This window comes from Syngnathus scovelli, chromosome 8 (genome assembly GCF_024217435.2).
Source record: "Syngnathus scovelli strain Florida chromosome 8, RoL_Ssco_1.2, whole genome shotgun sequence".
In the NCBI taxonomy this organism is placed as follows: Eukaryota; Metazoa; Chordata; class Actinopteri; order Syngnathiformes; family Syngnathidae; genus Syngnathus; species Syngnathus scovelli.
Genome location: NC_090854.1, coordinates 11,455,313 through 11,472,243, shown reverse-complemented (window position 1 = coordinate 11,472,243; position 16,931 = coordinate 11,455,313). Strand labels below are relative to the sequence as shown.

At 43.3% G+C, this 16,931-nt stretch overlaps 1 protein-coding gene and 1 long non-coding RNA gene across 4 annotated transcripts in view; one reads left to right on the top strand and one right to left on the bottom strand.

Annotated features, from left to right (window-relative positions):
* The window catches only part of LOC125973993 (uncharacterized), a 69,821-nt gene that overhangs the window by 14,854 nt on the left and 38,036 nt on the right, over positions 1–16,931 (top strand). For both annotated transcript variants that reach the window (XR_007483355.2, XR_007483354.2), the window contains exon 4: positions 14,863–14,916. This is a non-coding gene — a long non-coding RNA (uncharacterized lncRNA). The remainder of the gene's footprint in view (positions 1–14,862; positions 14,917–16,931) is intronic.
* LOC125973985 (matrix-remodeling-associated protein 5) lies at positions 69–13,674 on the bottom strand. Of its 2 annotated transcripts, none has more exons than XM_049728727.1 (12): positions 13,312–13,674; positions 13,045–13,235; positions 12,557–12,686; positions 11,420–11,661; positions 10,990–11,141; positions 7,081–10,337; positions 6,307–6,448; positions 5,455–5,590; positions 4,280–5,368; positions 3,970–4,177; positions 3,049–3,270; positions 69–2,947 (listed from the first exon to the last, which is right to left on the bottom strand). In XM_049728727.1, the coding sequence occupies exons 2-12, from the start codon at positions 13,215–13,217 to the stop codon at positions 1,055–1,057; spliced, it is 7,644 nt and encodes a 2,547-aa protein (XP_049584684.1). In that variant the 5' UTR covers positions 13,218–13,235; positions 13,312–13,674; the 3' UTR covers positions 69–1,054. The 2 variants fall into 2 exon arrangements, with proteins under 2 accessions (XP_049584684.1, XP_049584685.1); XM_049728728.1 differs by having other exon boundaries at positions 13,045–13,231.

Here is a 16,931-nt window from a genome sequence, read left to right as displayed (position 1 = left end):
TGTATAATTTGGAAAAAATTGAGATATTTGGTAGGTATGTGAGAACAGACAAGGAGGCAGTTGGAGTCTTTCCGTTGGCACTGTGGACTCATGAGAGTTTTATTGCAGTTTCCAGTGCAAAGAATCTGATGTCATCATCATGTGTTGCGCCTGCAGTACAAAATCTCACTCCCGGTTCCACAGCTGAGTTTGAAACACGAAAATAAACTCAAGGGGAAAAATAAGGCATATTCTGTATTATTTTTCAATTTATTAATAAAATGATACTGTTAAAACTATAAGACTATCTTGTTGCTCGACAAATACAACATACTTTCTCTTTAAAGAAGCAAACTCAAAAAGTCTTAAGATCAATAACTTAAAATGAAAGTAAAATAAGATTGCTGAGCTCCTATTCTTGTGCACAGACATGGAATAAAACCATTTTTATCATCACAATAATACAAACATGCACTTTTTCTGGCTAACATATTTTTAAATGCCTTTCAATCATATCACACTGCTGCATTAATTCTGAGAAGACGCAGGCAAGCATTATCTTTAAAAATCAAATTGAAAAGATGAGCAGTCCCCGAGAAAAGCAGTTTTAGGTTATAAATTTTTACTGCATTTGAATTACAAATTAAGAACTAATATTTGTCCAAAGCATATACTAGAATTTTAAACCAATGAAGCATTGTGTTTGATCTTTTGCATTGTTAAATTTGGCAGTTACCGAGTTAGAAACTGTGCAAAATGTAATTAATCCTAGAGTGGCAGGTATCAAATGTATTTATATGTAATCACAAAAAAAAGAACAACAGTGTTGCGCATCATACAGTCGCAATTATTGTAACTTGAGCACCATTTTGAAATGAGTTTTAGTCAGATCATAAAGACAAGGCACAACGTTTAAATGATTGTATGTGTGTCAACAAAAACCTTGAACACACTGATACAAAGATCTTCAACATCAACAATATCTAGACAAAGCTTTGCAGTTCCTTTGGGCATGGGGGAAACATTGAAAAATTAAGTCAGTAACAGACTTGCCGCGCACATGTTCTTTACCTCATTATATAACATGAAGGTATGTCGTCTTAGTGTCGACCCCTATCACATTTTTGGCCGTGCACCTGTAAAATCCTGTGTCCCGACTCGACGGTTTCTGTATCACCAGAGAACCTCGAGGACTCAGATAACGGTTACCATAGATACGAGCCTGGCCCAGCACCCTTAGCTGTGTCATGTCTGGTGTTTCCCAGGTAACCATCGCCTGGGGAGTTGCTATGGTGAGACAGGGCAGCTCCACTGCGACGCCAGGTCGTGTGTAGGTCACAGGTGGGGGTCCCGATGTGATCCGAGGGGGATAGGCGATGATGATGACCGGAACTGTGACAACTGAAACCGAGGAACTATCTGGGCTAGTGGACCTACAAGTATAAGTGCCCCGGTCAAACACAGATGTTTGCTGGATCACCAGCGTCCCGTCATCTTGGACCAAGTAACGGCCGGAGTCCCCGCTATCACCTCTGGATAAGACCTTGCCGCTGGGAAAAGTCCAAGAAAGTGAGCCCGGGGTGTGTTTTGGGGCTTGAGAAGAAGAGCAGGGTAGGCGAAGAGTTTCTCCATTTGTAATGCTCATCAAAGAAGCTGTTTGAGTGCTCACTACTGGTGCTGAGATGGCGGAGGGTGAGAGAGGACCTACTGGATCAGGGGCCACAAGCGAAGACGGCCCACGTTGCGGCGATTTTGGAGAAGCAGGAAGTAGGGGATGAGGCACCACAGGCAACGCCCGCCCCGATTGAAATACTTGTGTGGCTCGTGAGTGAGGTGCCACAGAGGAAAGTGGCCGGGATGCTTCTTGCGGTTCTGAGACCTCCAGCTCGACCTGAATTCTTGTCTCTCCTTTGTCGCCACTCACCACGCACACCAAAGTACCGCTGTCGGTCACCCGAGCAGCCCGCAGTTCCAGTGAGCCGTTTCGATGCACCGTGAGCCGACTGCCGTAGTAAGGGGCTGGTAGCACACCATTACTTGGCAAATACCAGGTCAAGCGAAGGGATCCATGAGCCGGACATGGCAAAAGAACAGTTTGGCCTTTGGTTATGCGCCGCTTCCCTGTTGTTACCACGCCAACAAGTTTGTTAGCCGTGCTTCCTGCGCCTGTGTTGCCAACACTACTCCTGCTTTTGTCATTGGTTACTCCCGAGTTGCCGCTGACCCAACTTGCTCTACCGTTGTTAGTAGAACTGCTTGTAAATGCGCCATTTCTAGAAATGCCACTTCTGATGCCAGTATCTCTACTGGGGTTTGCATCACTGTTAGTGTTTTCTGCCGCGACTTCATTGCTTCTTGCCCCGAGATTGATTGCATCATTTGCTTCTCTAACTGAAGTGGCTCCATTTGTCACCCTACTATTCAAAGTTTCATGTCCATTTCTATTCATAATTCCACTGTCACTTGCTTTTATGCCAATATTTCCACCCCTGTTCACACCGACGATGACACCACGGCCAAGCTGGGTTGTGATTCCACTTGTAGGCAGTTTGAATCCGGGGACTGGTCTACTAGCTGCTTTGTTCACTTCCGTGAGTGTCCTTATCCGAGAATTAATATCAGTATAGCCACTGTTTCCGTTATTGGGAACGTCCACCTCGAGGCCTACGACCATGCTGCGTTCCCCGCCTGAGTTGCTTGCTCGGCATGTATAGTTTCCGGCATCTATTTTCTGGGCTTGACGCACCTCCAGAGTTCCAGGAGAAGCCACCGTAACTCGGTCAGAGTAAAAACCAGAACTGGCTTTAATGACACGGTGTGCTGGGGAGAACCAGGTCACTATTGGAGGGGGATCCCCACTGGCCTGGCAGCGAATAACTGCTGTAGACCCCTGACGTACTTTAATAACTTGGAAACTTTTGTCATCATTGAAGATAGGCGGAGATGTCATCATGACCTTGACATGAACCTGAAGGGAAATATTTTGAAGGAAAACGTCTTTAATTATGAAAAGGTGATTCTCAAATTTGGGAGGATGCAATTTCTTTTAAAATTCAACTTCAACTTTACCTTCATGGTATCTTGACCTCCTTGATTCTCAGCATAACAAGTGTACTCGCCTTCTTCCCCCCTGCCCACTGCCGGAACCAGCAATGTTCCATTTTTGAAAACAATAAGCCTGCGTCCTCGCCCTGTTCTTTCTCCTCCTTGCAACACACTGTTCACCATAGTTCCATCCGGTAGACTCCAACTGACTGCCGGGTCCGGTAATCCCGATGCCAAGCAATCCACCTGCAATGACCCAAATCACACTTTTAAAGGTGAATTTAAATGTAATCAATTCTTACACTCCAAAGTGGGTAATCGATTGCTTGGAGGTGTCATAAATCATTTGTAGAACACTGTCACTCGACTCAGTCCGTACAATTCAATGCACACGAAAACAGAATAAAAAATTAATTGAAACAAGTTGCTGTCAGTATTTTGGTGTCTTCTCTTGTATATGTCACTTCCTCTTTTTCAGTAAGCTGCTAAATAGCTGTTAAAATATTCATCATCAACCATGAAGGCTGACTGATGAAGCAGTGCAGCATATTACATGGCTGAGAAACTCAGCAGTACCCGAAAATGAAATATGCTCCAAATCATCATGTACCAGAAAATAAACATTTCACAGAACAGTCACAAAACCATCCTAGTAATCAGCCGCTGACTTCGCAGTCTGACCCAAGATATCTAAAGCATCTTAAATCTGAAACAACTATAACTGAATAAAGTTCTTGTTTCCCAATCCTGGAAAGTGTGAAGATTAGTTTAAGACGATACTTTTTAGATTACTGACCTCAGTCACCTGGGACTTTTTATGTCATAAATCTAATCACTGGATGTCTTAGTTTGACACTGAAATAATCCCTCTAATGTTGAGGCAGTTAATTTGAGCAGACTGAATCTTGCGTAATGCTTAATATTTTTTAAAAAATGTTAAGGTACCTTCAGTGCTTTTCCAAATGTCACCATCTGATTGAAAGGCTGCTTAGGATCAATCTTTGCAGGCTTGATAACCACAGACACACGTAGGAGGCGATAATCATCAGCGACTTTGTTGCGTGCAATGCAAAGGTAGTCTCCAACATCCCGCTCTGTCACTGACTGGACGGACAGTGTGCCGTTTTGATGCACTTTCAGACGTCGGTCGAAACTTCAGTATGAACAAACGTGGGAAAAACAGACAGATATTGAGTGACATACAATGAAAATGCAATAATATTACCATCATGTCACATCGTGTCTGCTCTCATACCTAAAATTCATATCGACCAGTTTTCTGCTGGGGGTCCTCCAAATGATGACGGGGGTTGGGTTGCCTGTCACAGAGCAGTGGAGCTGCAAATTCTCACCATAGGACACAGTGGTGACAGGGGGTGAGGTTGAGACAATTTTGGCTTTACTCAATGGAGAGACTGGCAAGGCGTGTAAAATAACTGATGCTTTGTCAGAGGTGTGTGAGGTGAGAGTGGAATTATGTGCGGCCATGGATGTTTTTGTCAAGTTAGTCGGCTGTGAGGGAGAGGTGATGAGTGTTGTATTGATTTTAGAGGCTGAGTCAGCATTAGCGGACTGATGAGGGTAAGATGGGGATTTGGGACTGAGAGGGGTCACTCTGGCAGAGTCAAGTGGCTTTGAATGGAAAACAGGATGAGGCGAAGATCTGTTTTTCAGAAAAGGAGATGAAAGTGGTGTGTTTTTCGTATCATTGGTCACTTCTGCTTGTTGTGTCGCCTCTTTAATTTCCACTCTCACTGTCCTCTTATCAGTTCCAACTGCATTAAAAGAGGTGCACTCATAAATTCCAACATCTTTAGGTCCAATCTTTCGAATATGCAGGGTCCCGTTTGGCAACACAAAAAGGTTGCCATGGAGAAACTGGGATGGACGAACTACAGCTCCGTCTGGGGTACGCCATCGCAAAGTTGGTAGAGGGGCGCCTCTGGCAGTGCAGTCAGCATAAAAAGGTCCTCCTGAAGCCAAAAGTAAGTTTTCCTCTCGGGTTTGCTGCATCACCGGAGGCAACGATGACACGTGCAAGCGCACCGAAGCACTGGCGGCACCGGCTGAGTTGGACGCCACACATCGATACGCCCCCCGATCACTTAGTAATGTTGATGAAATATGGAGGGTTCCATTTGGATCCATGCTGATTCGATTGCTGGAGTTAGCCGTGGAGGTCAGGACAGAGCGGTCGGGAAGAACCCAAGAGAGCAGAGGGGTCGGAACACCGCTGGCCTGACACTCCAGGTGGACCTCCCCGCCCTGATGGATCGTGGTTTCTCTATAGCTAGCAATCTGCATTCGAGGCGGGCGTGTCCACACTTCCAGGGTGGTTAGCAGCCTTGTTATGTAAAAACAAAGCAGATGTAGAAAACATTTCTTATCAAGTGTGTGGTGCATTGATATTCATAGTTTGAGTCGCCTCACCTGTCGCGACCCAGGAAACTCTGTGCACTGCAAATGTATGTGCCCCTGTCGTGTAGCTGAACGTTTTGGATAACAAGGGTACCATTTGACAAAACCTCAAAACGTTGAGCCCTGGAATGGGCAGACATCACCACTCCTGAGACACAGAGACCCAGACAAACCATCAGAAAGGGCAGCGGTTGGTAGAAAAACGAGTAGACAGTAAATTTGGAAACCTTTTGGGTTATCGGTCAATTGTGTAATGATGATGGAATCAATACTGTGCAAGTCTTACGCCATCATTTTTTTTTTTTTTTAAAGCAATGGCCTTTTCGAGTGACAGTCACTCACTAGCACACAGGCCTAAAAGGTAATTTGTGGACTCTGTATTTCCTGTATTTCTGCTTCATGGAGACTGACGTTCATACAGACAGTTCAATTAAAATTGAGGGAAACTGTTCCACTCGCAATCGAATGACTTAAATGATGGTAAATTATATATTGGCCAGTCCGTGCTGTTTGGTTGGAGTAAGTATATTGCTTTCAATGTGTGACTGCAGAAAGTCTTTATTTTTCCTGCTCCGGTTAAAAAATAAAATAAAAAATGTAGCTGTGTACATGACATTTAAATTACTTTCTGTTTCTGGAAATGGAAAACATAGGTTTGTCTGTTCCGAGGAGGTCCACACTGTATTTGCTGAGGTAATAAATCGGCACAGAAATCAGATTCAACAAGTCTGCAGAGAGATGTTGGACATGAATGTAATATGAAGATAAGACTGACCTCATTTCCATATAAATTAATTGTGTATTTTGTCGATATACGTACGTATGCTGGGACAAATGTGTGGATATCTGTTATACTGCACACACCTGTGGCGACCTTGGTCCATGTGATGGAAGGCTTCGGCTCTCCTTGAGCTTCACAAGTCAGCCTGGCAACATTTCCTGCTGGGTATGACACCGTTCTGATATGTGGATCTGCAATCCTTGGCCTGGATCGGAAAGCTGGAAACTGCGGGGACAGATTGCTAAACGCTTGAGTTCAATATTGATATTGCAAAAATTTCATTGGAATATTTTAACAAAGGTTATCACAGATTGATAGTTCATCAGCGACAGGCTCATCACATTGGATTGTACAGATTTGTAAATGAATTAACGTCTGATTGCTATAAATCCAGAGGGATTAAACGCCCAAACACATAATGCTGTTGTAATAGAGCATGTGTTTTTCATCTCTGCTTTCGAAATGACTCTGACGGAGCTCAGAAAAATCCCTAAAATTGGAGAAATGCCATAAACATCCCTAAGGTTTAACAACAGGCCATGTGATCATAGATTAGACTATTTTCAGATCTATTATACGTTTTCTCCTCATCTTTTTACCCTAGGGCTTGCACATTTGAATGAGTGTGTGAATGCAAATAAGTTTGATGGGAATGCACCACCCCTGTAAATTACATCTTAAGAATACCCTAAAAGAAATATCCAGCTTTCTAAATGACTCAAAATGAAGTCTAAAAAGGTTTGTGAATAAATTAGCATTCAAATACAAAATTGTGAGTAAAGTGATTTCGGCTTTCTACTTGGTCTTATAATCGTGTGTGTTGGCGTAAAGACTTTTTGTAATCTATTAAGACTCACCCGAGGGGCGGCAGGAAGAGGAGATGGAGACCACTGTGGCCTGCTGCTGTGTGAATCTGGAATGAAATTAGCTCCAGGGTTTCTCCAGTCAGTTGGGGGTCGACTCTGGTGTGGTGCGCCAGACACAGGCCTCCCTTTGGGGCCGACCTGGCCGATATTTGGCCTTTCTCTGGGTGACGCAGCGGTATTTGATTCTGTTGTTGATGTGGTAGTTGAAATAGAAGATGCACTAGATGTACTGTCAGTCTTTGGAATTTCGGTGGAGATGGCACTGTTTATAAAAGTAGGCGTGCTAGTTTCTACAGTAGAAAGCTCAGCGATGGTAGTTGAGGGAATGTCTTTGAATGGATCTTTATTATCCGTCCTAATGGAACCAGTAATGGGTAAGAGAGTAGTTGATGAATACGTAACAGTTGTAGAAGCAGTCGATGTAAGAGTTGAATATGTTGGGGTACTTTCAATAGTTTCGTACATGGGGGTGATTATGGGGGGTAATGTTAAAGGAATTGGGTTGGCAGTCATCGGAGTAACTGTAGTCGATGTTGGAGGACTGTCGTGAAAAGTTACAACAGATACGTCACCTGTAGAGGCAGTGACAGGATTATTTGTAAGACTGATTGAAGGAGTTGTTGCCAAGGAAACAGTGGAAGAGAGGGTGGCCACACGAGGGGTGGAGAATTGAGATTCATTTAGGATGTCCAACAAATTACTTTCTAGCCCTTCACCCTTTTCGCCTGAAGGTCCATCATCATTTTGGCTCAAGGCTGTTTGTGTGTTTGGGTAGACGTCGTCAGAGTCTGTTTGTGATTTGGAAACAGCCGACTCGGCGCTGTCTGGTATGTTGCCTGAATGAGTCATCAGTGAAGTAAGGGAGGAAGGAGTTGGTCCTGGCAAGTCAGATGTTGAAGTGGTAATACCAATTGTGGTAGGAAGAGAAGGAGGTGAAGGATAATCAGTCTCAACATTTGGCGTTGAAAAAGGAGTTTTATTACGATCCGTATTTTCAGATAGAGTTGGTGAAGTTGTCGTTGTCACCATTTGAATAATGGAAGTGTCAGGCATCACAGTATTTGGCGTTTGGTTGAGAGGATCGGGTAGCGGTCGACGTGATGTCAAAGGTCGCCCCCTTGTCCTACCGTTGACCCGTCGCCGCTGGCCGATCCTTCTGCGGGAGTTCCAAGGGCTTTGTGGCCGTGTGTTTGGCAAATTCGGCATTTGTACCTTTTGTGGTTTTGACGGTCGGATTTTTGCGGTGGGCTTTGTTTCCTGCTCCTCTGGGTCAATTTCATTAGTTCCGAATGTTGGCTTTGAGTTAACAAGCTCTGTCTGTGTTGTTGTTTGGGGTGATGTCACATTCTCATTCTCATGTGTTTGTGTTTCTGAGGACTCTTCACTCTCACTGCCTGTTGTTAACTCAGTTTTCGCATTTGTTGTGACTACTAGTGTGTGAGTGGGGTAAATGGGCTGTAGACTTTCCTCTCGCAGAACAGCATCATCAACTGAGGAGCCCTCCATTTCCGATCCATCTGCTCCTTCTGTGTTATCACCATCCTCATGTCTCTCTCTGTCTTCATCATATCTCAGTGATTTTGCTGTGGGCTTTTCTGTTATGATGTCCTCGCTATTGTTCGCGGCTGTCGTCTTTTGACGAATCTTTGCCAGTAGGTCGGCCCATTTTAGCGGGTCAATTTTTTGTTTGTTTGCGGTGTAACGATTTCTCCTCTGCTCTGGTGATAGAGGTCTTCCCCCTCTCCTCAAGGGACCCTCTCTTAACGGCCCTCGTCTTATGGGCTTCTTCACTTGATTTTGCCTATTTGGAGATTGTTGAGTATGACTTTGATGTTTCCCATGAACTGCAATTCTCCCTTCTTCCTCTACTTCCTCCCCTGAGCCTTCCTCTATTTGACGTAGTAACGGTGCCCGTATCTTTGTTGATCGCCCAGAGGCTGATTGTGGCCCCCGTGGAGCATCTCCAAGTGACAGCGTCTTCCTTGGGTTTATTTCTACATTCATGGACAACGAGGCACTACCATACTGGTTGACAGCGACACAACGATAATGGCCAGCATCTCTCAGTAAAGCGTTAGGGACAAAGAGACTCCCATTTGATTGCACACTAAGTCCACCCGATACTGCGAATCCCTTACTAACTATATTCCTGTCTGGTAACACCCAAAATATGTGTGGTTCTGGTGAACCAGAAGCCTTGCAGGACAGGCTGACAGGCTGTCCTACTGCCCCTGTAACAGGACGTCCGACTTGCTCACCTGTTGGTGGGGCAGAGGACCCCTCTACCGCCAGACGCAGCGGTAGAACATCTAAATCCCTGCCAGTCCGCGCGACACAGTAGTAAGTCCCTGCATCTGAGTGCTCGACATTCTCTAACACTATCCCAGAACCAGAGACCTGAATCCTAGCATCTTGACTACTGGAGTCAAGTTTGGATCCATCTGGCAGAATCCATTGTACTTTGGGCTCACTCGAACTTAGAAGAGGACAGGTGAGCTCCAGCTTAGTGCCGGGGGCTACTGTTACTGCTGTAGTGGTATGGTTAGTCAAAATGAGTACCCATGGGTGAGAAGCAGTGGTAGATGTGATAGGTTCAGTATTGGGGTCAGGATGAGCAGAAACTCTGGTTGAATATATAAGGCTGACTGTGTCTCGGCCGGACTGTGCTCTGTTAAGTCGAATACCAATCGCTGGCTGCATTAACCAATGCGGTCCTGTTGAGATAGCGGCTTTGACTCCGGTATTATAATACCCTTCTGACTCTGCTGTCTGCCTGTAGCGGTAGGCCAGCTTTGGGCGTTTGTTCAGCATGAGTTCCCTCTCAAGGTGTACTGCAGTCTCACTATAGTAAGCCAGAATCCTCCAAAGACTGTCATAACTCTCTCTCTCTACAGGGCACTCAAGAGAGAATGACAGAGCCATGGCAATAGGTGAAGAGGAGAGTAGGGAGAGATCTGGAACAGGAGACGCATTCTTAGAGTCCGCCGAATGAGTGATGTTACAGCGCAGTTCAACACTGTTCCCCTGTTGATCCGACAGGCTGAGTGAAGCAACGCCTAAAGGCTCTCTGAAGGTTTCACTTGGTGTGATTTCTCCTAGTTCCGTCCCGGCTGGTGTCTCTTCTCCCCGCAGGGTAATGACAGGGGAGGTGCAGGTCAGATCTTTCTGATCCATCAAGCCTTGACCTTGAAGCCCACTTGGTGACTCACATATTGGACACTGAGGACCTTCGGAACATTTCATTAAATCTGGTTGAAAAGACAGACAAAGAAAAATGAGAGAAAGTGATCCCTTATCCCGAATGTGACGATGTGTACGTCAGAGCTGTCTGCCGCGTCGCTAATGCCAAATTTAGCATGCACGCTCTTCTGTACTATTAATTACACTTCATATCACTTACTAATTAGATACGGTTACTTAATCTGCTCATAAATCGTAAATATGCAAAACCTAATTATTCCGTGGCAAGCATTACCCTTTGTTTCAACGGCCTGCACGCAATGCTGCCAATATGTATTAGTCATGGGAGGTTAAGTCTGGCATGTCAATGAGAACCATTTGATATTCCTGTCTTCTTTAGTGTCTTTGTGAGAATTCCTAAATAGACTAAGAGAGATTCTGAGTGTGAAAGGCAAAGGGGAGCATGTGATTAAAAACAGTTGGGAAAGGGGATGTCAAAGCTACACAAAAACACAACCAGATGTATTTAAATGTAAATGTACTCGTATATCAACCATCAAGCTTTATTTGACGTTTTGAAGTTACAAGACACATTACAGGCTCATCAATCAGTCGGAAATAGCGTCTTTACGTTTTCATTAATAATGCTAACCCTCACCTTCACTCTTTGCCCTCTCCTTTAGTTACATTAATATTAAAGGACAATTAAAAAAAACGAACCTGGGTGAAGAAAACTCCAAGCGGGAAACCAACTCATCCTGCAGTCGCAGCTCCAGGGATTATCCTGAAGCGCTAGTGTTTCCAGCATCGGTGCCGTCTGTAAGGTGGCCTGGGGCAGGGTGCTTAAACTGTTGTTGGACACGTCAAGGTGTCTACAGAAGGGAGAGTTTTTGGAAGGCTGTCAGCAAAGAGCAAATACAGTAATAGTGCATCTGAAAATCCTGCATTTAGTGGCTAGCAGCAAATCCTTACTCAGTAAAACATTTCTTCCCTTCCTTTGATATTGATTGAAATTAGTTGTGATCGCTTCCGTGATATGCTGATGACACTTGATGGGGGTTCAAACTCTCAAACTTGTTTAAATTTTGGGGCATATTTTATACTAAAATTTGATAACTGGGATGAATCCAGTCCTGGAGACTACACCTACCGCAGTGTTGAAAAGTAGTACGTGTTCAGTAGTGAAAGTGTACAGAGAGCCTGGGGATGCAGCTGATGCAGCTTGTTTCCTTGTAGACGGAGCAGACGGAGGCTTGGCAGCTGGAGCAAGGCCCGAGGGTGGATGTACTGGAGGTGGTTGTGATCCAAGTACAGGCGCAGTAGCGAGGTCAGGCCAGAGAAAGTCTGAGTTGAAGAGATCTCTGTCAGCTTGTTGTAGCTCAGCTTTAGTATCTGTGGTGGAGGAGATGAAAATCAAATGATTAATATTAAAACATTAAAAACAGAAGAGATTGGAAATTTTTCTTATCGTACTTCTTTAAGTAGCACATTTCTAACAATTTGAATCATCAACTTTTTGAATCACAATATGCTTTCTAGTATTCTCTGCTGACTCTTTGCTCGCTCTTCCGGTCGTAGAGCAAGCCTCGACAATACTTCAAGAGGGCGCATGATGATAAAAACAACGTTGCGGAAGGCTTAGACTAAATCGGCTCTCCAGGGAGGATACTTCCACAAGTGGGAAAGATCCAGCTGCTGACAATTCAGGCACATGGAAATATGGATCCCATTATCACAGTATGGCAAATACAGTAGAGGCACTCAGTTGGCTGAGAGATGAAAAGAAAGGGCGGCTTGGTGAGTCACGACGAGGCACTCGGGTGCCTGTTAAAATGTCCACTTAGTGGTGTCATTGTGGGTTGACTTATGTAATTACTGCATTTGATTCCAGCATGCATCCACTTTAATAGCTAAATGTAACAAAAATAAATACAATTTTAATGATAATAAAACTTCACAAAAATTAAATAAAATTCAAATGAAATGCCCCAAAACTAATGGAAACTACATCTCACGTTTACAAAAGTGAATGTTTCCTTTGTTTCGGTCACTTTGGACTCTCAAAAAAGTCAGCAGTGAGACACAAGATGCTGAAAGTAAGAAATATTAGTACCTTTTTATTCCTATTTTTTTTTCACATTTGTATTTTATACCTCTCTGACTTCAATCACCCTCAGTTGATGGCCATGCATATATTTGAACTAAGGTGCTGTTCTTTATTTTCATCCTAATTCAAAGAATGATAATTGGCTCAGTGAAAAGTGCCATTTTCCCCCTCCCAGTTTACCTGTAGTGATTTCAGGTCTCGAAACAGTGCGTCCGCCAGCTGGTGGATGTCATTGCTATGCAACATCAAAAGCTCTAACCTCTGTAGCCCGGCCAACGATCGATCATGAATCCTCTGGATGCTATTGAACCTGTATGGTGGAAAAACACAATCCAGTTTAGTGGCAGTGGTTGACTTCCATATTGTTCTAATGTCAAAACAAAAAGGAAATATTGCAAAATGAATTAATTTGTGCTTGCCTCAAGATCACCATTTTTTTTTTTTTTTTTTTGTAATATTATAGCATTCAGTAGTTTCGGCCCCCTTTTGCATTTAGGCCAAACTGGGATTTTGGAGGATAAGCTATAGTCTGCAGTTGCCTTGACACCTACAGTCAAACTCTGCATGTGTGCTTGCACAGTCAACAAAAGCTGCATCTGACAAACAGCTTGTGTACGGTACAGTATACGTCTATGAGACGTGTAAACTTTGTGCCCGGCAGCCATTACCCCAAGTTGATGCGCCGCGTATGTGCAGGCAATCCAGAAGGGACGTTGAGCAGGGAGCGGAAAGTGCAGTGGACTTCATTGGCCTGGTAGCAGTTGCAGCTCCTGGGGCAAGCCTGGCCCCCGGGAAGCACGAGGGCCCACAGTGCCAGCAGCAAACCCACACTTGGAAACATCTTCAGGGTTATCACTGGCTGACAGACCAATTATAAAAAAAAAATGAAATAAAAGTATTGCAGTGTATCCCCCCCAAAGTAATGAAAAGCTTACCTTAGTCGTTCAGTCAGATGGAATATCCAGCACAGAATCTTTCATTGTCCCAATTAAATGTGTTTTTGTAGTCCAACAACCGGAGTGGTTCCCAATTTTCTGGAACCTGATTACTTGCTTCGGTTATCCATTTACCCCGTGAATTCCAAATCGAACCAAAGTTATCACCGTCATAAAAGGATAGGGGAAGAAAAAAAACTTGATAAAAGTTTAAATTAGAGACATCCACAAGTTCTTTCAAGTTGCATCCAGCCGGCTTCTGTGTTTGCGTGTGTCGGGGGATGAAATGGAAACGAATGCGTGTGTGCGTGGGCGAGTGTGAATGACAGTGGGTGTGTGTGGATGTTTGAGTGCAAGAGAAGAGAGTGGGCTAAAGTAAACTTGCAGAGAAGCAAAGGAGGGGCTTGCCTGCACTTTTTTACTGTATCACGTCAGTGGGAGTCCCTCTCTGTGCTGGAAAAGGCATGGGAGGAAAAGTTAGCAACTTAATCACAAGGAATGCCTTGTTTGGATTTTTTTAAAACATTCATTCTTTTTCTCGAAGCATTATGCACACGAGGGCTTATGTAATCATTTTGTGAAAAAAAAAAAGTATCAAGTAAAAAATTGTCATGTCGTATTACGTGAGCTTTCAAAAAAATTAAACGTTTGGCTATGATGCCAGATTTGTGTGTATCACAAAAACTTGGCCTTTGAACGGGGGTGTGTAGACTTTTTATATACACTCTTAGCAAATCATCCTATCGAGAATCCAGTCAACTTCTTCTTAACAATCTGCGGGTATTTTTAGAAATGTATTAAAAGATTTTTAATTAGTGCCAAAATGTATGCTCACATGCATTTTCATTAATTGCCAAAGTTGCTTTCAGGCTCAACCAGTGTAAATTGAAGCTAAAGTCGAAACCTCTGACGCTTTTAGGTTTGTGAATGCGCCACAGTCCCTAAAATAACTGCCACATTCCTTTATGCAGAATTTTTGGAATAAAACTAGTGCCCAAGTTTGAGTTCAACTGGTGAGACACAAGTCATTACCGGAGTGCAGTGTTGCTCCCTGGGAAGAATTTTAAGTGCAGGATATAGTAGTTGTGGCTGATCCATATCGCTTAAAAGTTTGTGAGATCATTTTGTCCCAGATTGTGAGTGAATTTATAATGATCCAAACTCCTTGTGAGACTCTACAGGGGGAGAACAAAAATAGCCCGATGTCACTCAGCTGTTGTCTCCCGTGTAGGCATCGTAACGCCCCGTCCTCCCACCCACCCACTTTGCCACCGAACTTATTTTATACAAGAGAGCTTTTTAGTCACGGCGGGTCAAATATTATACCAAAACGGTCATTGAGAGGTAAACCATGCTAGAAAGCAGATGCAAGCGCAAGGTCAGAGCCACGCCAGGCCTTTTTTTGATTGTGGTTATAAAAGTGGGAGGGCTCAATCATCTCCCGACATCTGCAAACATCTTTAAACATGAGATGTAATGTTGTGCTTTTACTAGATTACTCCCAGATGAATCTGTTTTTATTTTCAAACTTCTCCCCTTGTGTCTTTGCAGGCAAGATTATTGCAAGATAACTTGACATGATGCTCTGCAGCGACGTGATCTACAGTACCGTAATTTCCGGACTATAAGCCGCACCGGACTATAAGCCGCACCAGCTAAAATTCAGGGATATTTTAGTTTTTTTCTTACATAAGCCGCACCGGACTATAAGCCGCACGTGCACATGAGTTTTTTACAAAGAAAGGCAGTACACAGAAAGCCGTAAAAATCCATAAATACGCCACGCCGCCATTTAAGCCTCAGGGTTCAAAGTAACCTTCTGAATAAAATGCATTAAAAGTTCACATTCATTACAACTTGTTTTTGGTGAGCAAAATGTCAGAAGAATTGAATTTAAATGCTGATTGATTGGGTTTTAATACAATGCAGATGGTCCAAACAGTGCCACTGCTTTGGGTAATCTCTGAGTCACATGGCAGAGTATGAAAAAGGGTTTAGAGCCCTTTGACGCAGGTCACCTAGCGTGCATTCCTACTAAAGCTCATAATAGTCACAAGCAACACAGCCAGAATAAGCAGCAGCCATAGTAGTGTTTCAAAATAGTATTTTTGTTGTTTTTTTCTTTAAGATACCGCACAACAGTGGTCCACAGCCTTTTTACGAGTGTATAAAAGTGATCAAGTCATCACAAAAATCACGAAACAAAATCTTATATAAGCCGCACCTGACTATAAGCCGCAGGGTTCAAAATTTTGGAAAAAAGTCGCGGCTTATAGTCCGAAAATTACGGTAAGTAGATCATACTGTACAAGTTCATGACTAAAATCATCTTTCTACTCACTGTAATGTAAGCTGTAAGTTTTTTGTTTTTTTTTTGGGGGGGGGGTGTACTAGTGTGACAATGCCACAGTATACAAAGCAATGTCCATAAAGGCATGCTTGGTCTGTGTGGAAGAACGTGACCTCAACCCATCAAACTGCATTGGCATGTAGTAGAGCTCAGATTAGGCTCACAGGGCACATAAAGTAAAACAACAGGCCGCAAAGTTGACCTTGGAGAGCACCATACAAAAATCCAGTTAGTCTGTGTTTATAATAATTTGCTACGGCAATTTACCTACAGCAAATAATGGGCTTGATACAGTGAGCAGGATTTTAAAAAAAAAAAAAAGAAAAGGAATGTTTGGTTCTCGATTGGAACTACCAATCGGATGTGTTCAGTACTGATTTCTGGACCTCTCCAAAGTACTACTCCGCTAGCAGGGTGTTCTTTCCGCCCCGCTAAATTACCCACAAACTAAATGTGGACAATATTTCTTGTGATCCAAACACATAATCATACTCTAAATATTCTCCTGCTGTCAAAACCACTGAATGGAAATGTTTCAGTTATACTAGAAAACACACATTTTCTCACTTTTGTTGACATTGAGAGACATTCTGGTAAAAAAAAAAAAAAAAATTAGCTCTTTAAGCCTCATTGAAACCTGTTGAATAGAGTTGAGAAACACTAGTCTTATATATTTAATGACCTTTTTTATTTTTTTTCTTGTAAGTACATCTGCTCTCATTCTGTCACTAAAGCTGCATGCAATAAAGAAGTTGGCGAGCAAGGTGCTGATGGCGCTATGTCATCCCTGGCTGTATTAAAATACACGCTGCCATAAAACATGACGATTGTGTCATCAATTACCACGTGTGTGTTTTAATCCACGTAAAAACATCATTTGATCACACAACGCGTTATAAGACCCCAACCAACTCCTCTCTTGCTCTCTCTCTTTCTTTGTCTCCCAATTTATTTCAAGGTCATTTTGCAAAAAAGCGAAAACAAGAATAGAAGGAGCACAGGCAGCCGCAGCTATCCCTAGAAAAAAAAAAAGCGAGAGCTAGAATTACTCATGACCTCCAGGCTACAAGCACTTTGAGGATGCATGCTCATGAATGGCTGCTTAAACCTACCGGACACAGCTTGCGCTCCAAAAACTGGTTGTTCAATACACAATTCTCATGAATACCATTGTTTTCGTCTGAAATGCAGTACAGTTTAGTGGGAATGTCCTGTAGTTAATTTTTTTTTTTTACATCTTACCAGCCTCTCTCATTCATTGTATTTAAAA

Bases quoted from the DNA above. Each gene is read 5' to 3' on its own strand.
- LOC125973985 (XM_049728727.1), bottom strand. From the start codon at position 13,217: ATGTTTCCAAGTGTGGGTTTGCTGCTGGCACTGTGGGCCCTCGTGCTT. The intron at 6,449-7,080 runs GTGAGTCTTAAT...CTGTCCCCGCAG, and splicing joins CTCTTCCTGCCGCCCCTCGG to TTTCCAGCTTTCCGATCCAG. The intron at 2,948-3,048 runs GTAAAGTTGAAG...ATTTCCCTTCAG, and splicing joins GAGGTCAAGATACCATGAAG to GTTCATGTCAAGGTCATGAT.